At 41.8% G+C, this 1,109-nt stretch overlaps 1 protein-coding gene across 1 annotated transcript in view; it reads right to left on the bottom strand.

Moving 5' to 3' along the window:
• FAM13B (family with sequence similarity 13 member B) overlaps positions 1 to 482 on the bottom strand; it is a 45,349-nt gene extending 44,867 nt beyond the window's left edge. The window contains exon 1 of the mRNA XM_006772485.2: positions 270 to 482. Within this exon, the coding sequence (XP_006772548.1) occupies positions 270 to 285 (16 nt within the window). The 5' untranslated portion in view covers positions 286 to 482. The remainder of the gene's footprint in view (positions 1 to 269) is intronic.
• Between the last annotated feature and the right edge of the window lie 627 nt (positions 483 to 1,109).

Genomic DNA, 1,109 nt, shown 5'->3' with positions numbered 1-1,109 from the left:
TTCCCTATCCTCTTACTTCTTGTTCTTATATCCTGCCTTTCCTCCTCTTAAACCTATTTCTTAGACCAATTATAAAAAGTAAATATACCACAGGAATCTGGTAAGTTGCCATTCTTGACTAGACCAAACAGCCCCAAAAAGCCTATGTCCCCGAAATGGGCACATAAAAAATGAATCTCAGAACTACTATAATTACTGCTTACACATCAAGATTTCTAAAGGAATTTGAAATTAATGTTAAATGACTGATAAGAATCAAATTTTGTTACCTTGAGAAAGCTGCATCAAGTGAATATGCAAACTGCCAGGGATAACAGGTTCAGGAAGTTCTTGAAGGAAAAACCTAAGAAGACTAATAGCTGAGGGAACATCTGCTTCCTTAACCAAATCCACTTCTTCTCCACTGTCGTATCTCTGCCGAAGCCACTCCACTGTCTCAGCATTTCCATTGACTTGAAAAAGTCCTTGTTGCTCCAGACCTCCTACATTAGTTCAAGGCAAAATTAAATAAGTTTCAACTTCGATTACTTGGTCATATATTCGCCACTCAACTTAAAATATTCAGACTTTTGGAAAGCCATTCTTAGCTCCCCTGACTGGGCTAAACACCTTCAAATTACACACCTAGAAACATACTAACTCTGTCTGTCCTGAGGGATATTCTATTTTATCCCACCCCCCTATTTTTTTAATATATTTTTATTGATTTCAGAGAGGAAAAGAGAGGAAGAGATAGAAACATCAATGATGAAAGAGAATCATTGATCGACTGCCTCCTGCACGCTCCCTAATGGGGATCAAGCTCCCAACCCAGGCATGTACCCTAATCTCCTGATTCATAGGTCAAAGCTCAATCACTGAGCCACACCGGTCGAACTATCCCACCCCATCTTACCTTCATACCTAATTGTGTGTGTGTGTGTGTGTGTGTGTGTGTGTGTTTCTGAAATCCTTATATGATGATTCTTTAAGATCATGCACCACTCCCACTTTGCAAAGGGGGATAGGGCGTGGGTTCCCTTTCCGAAATCTGAGTCCCAGCAGCAGTCCTGAGGAGCAGGGCCAGGCAGAGGCAGGGGCCAGCAGCTGCAGCTGCTCTGCCAACTCTC

This window comes from Myotis davidii, unplaced genomic scaffold (assembly GCF_000327345.1).
Source record: "Myotis davidii unplaced genomic scaffold, ASM32734v1 scaffold545, whole genome shotgun sequence".
Taxonomy (NCBI): Eukaryota; Metazoa; Chordata; class Mammalia; order Chiroptera; family Vespertilionidae; genus Myotis; species Myotis davidii.
The sequence above is the reverse complement of the archived record's forward strand: the minus strand, read 5'-3'. Positions and strand labels throughout refer to the sequence as shown.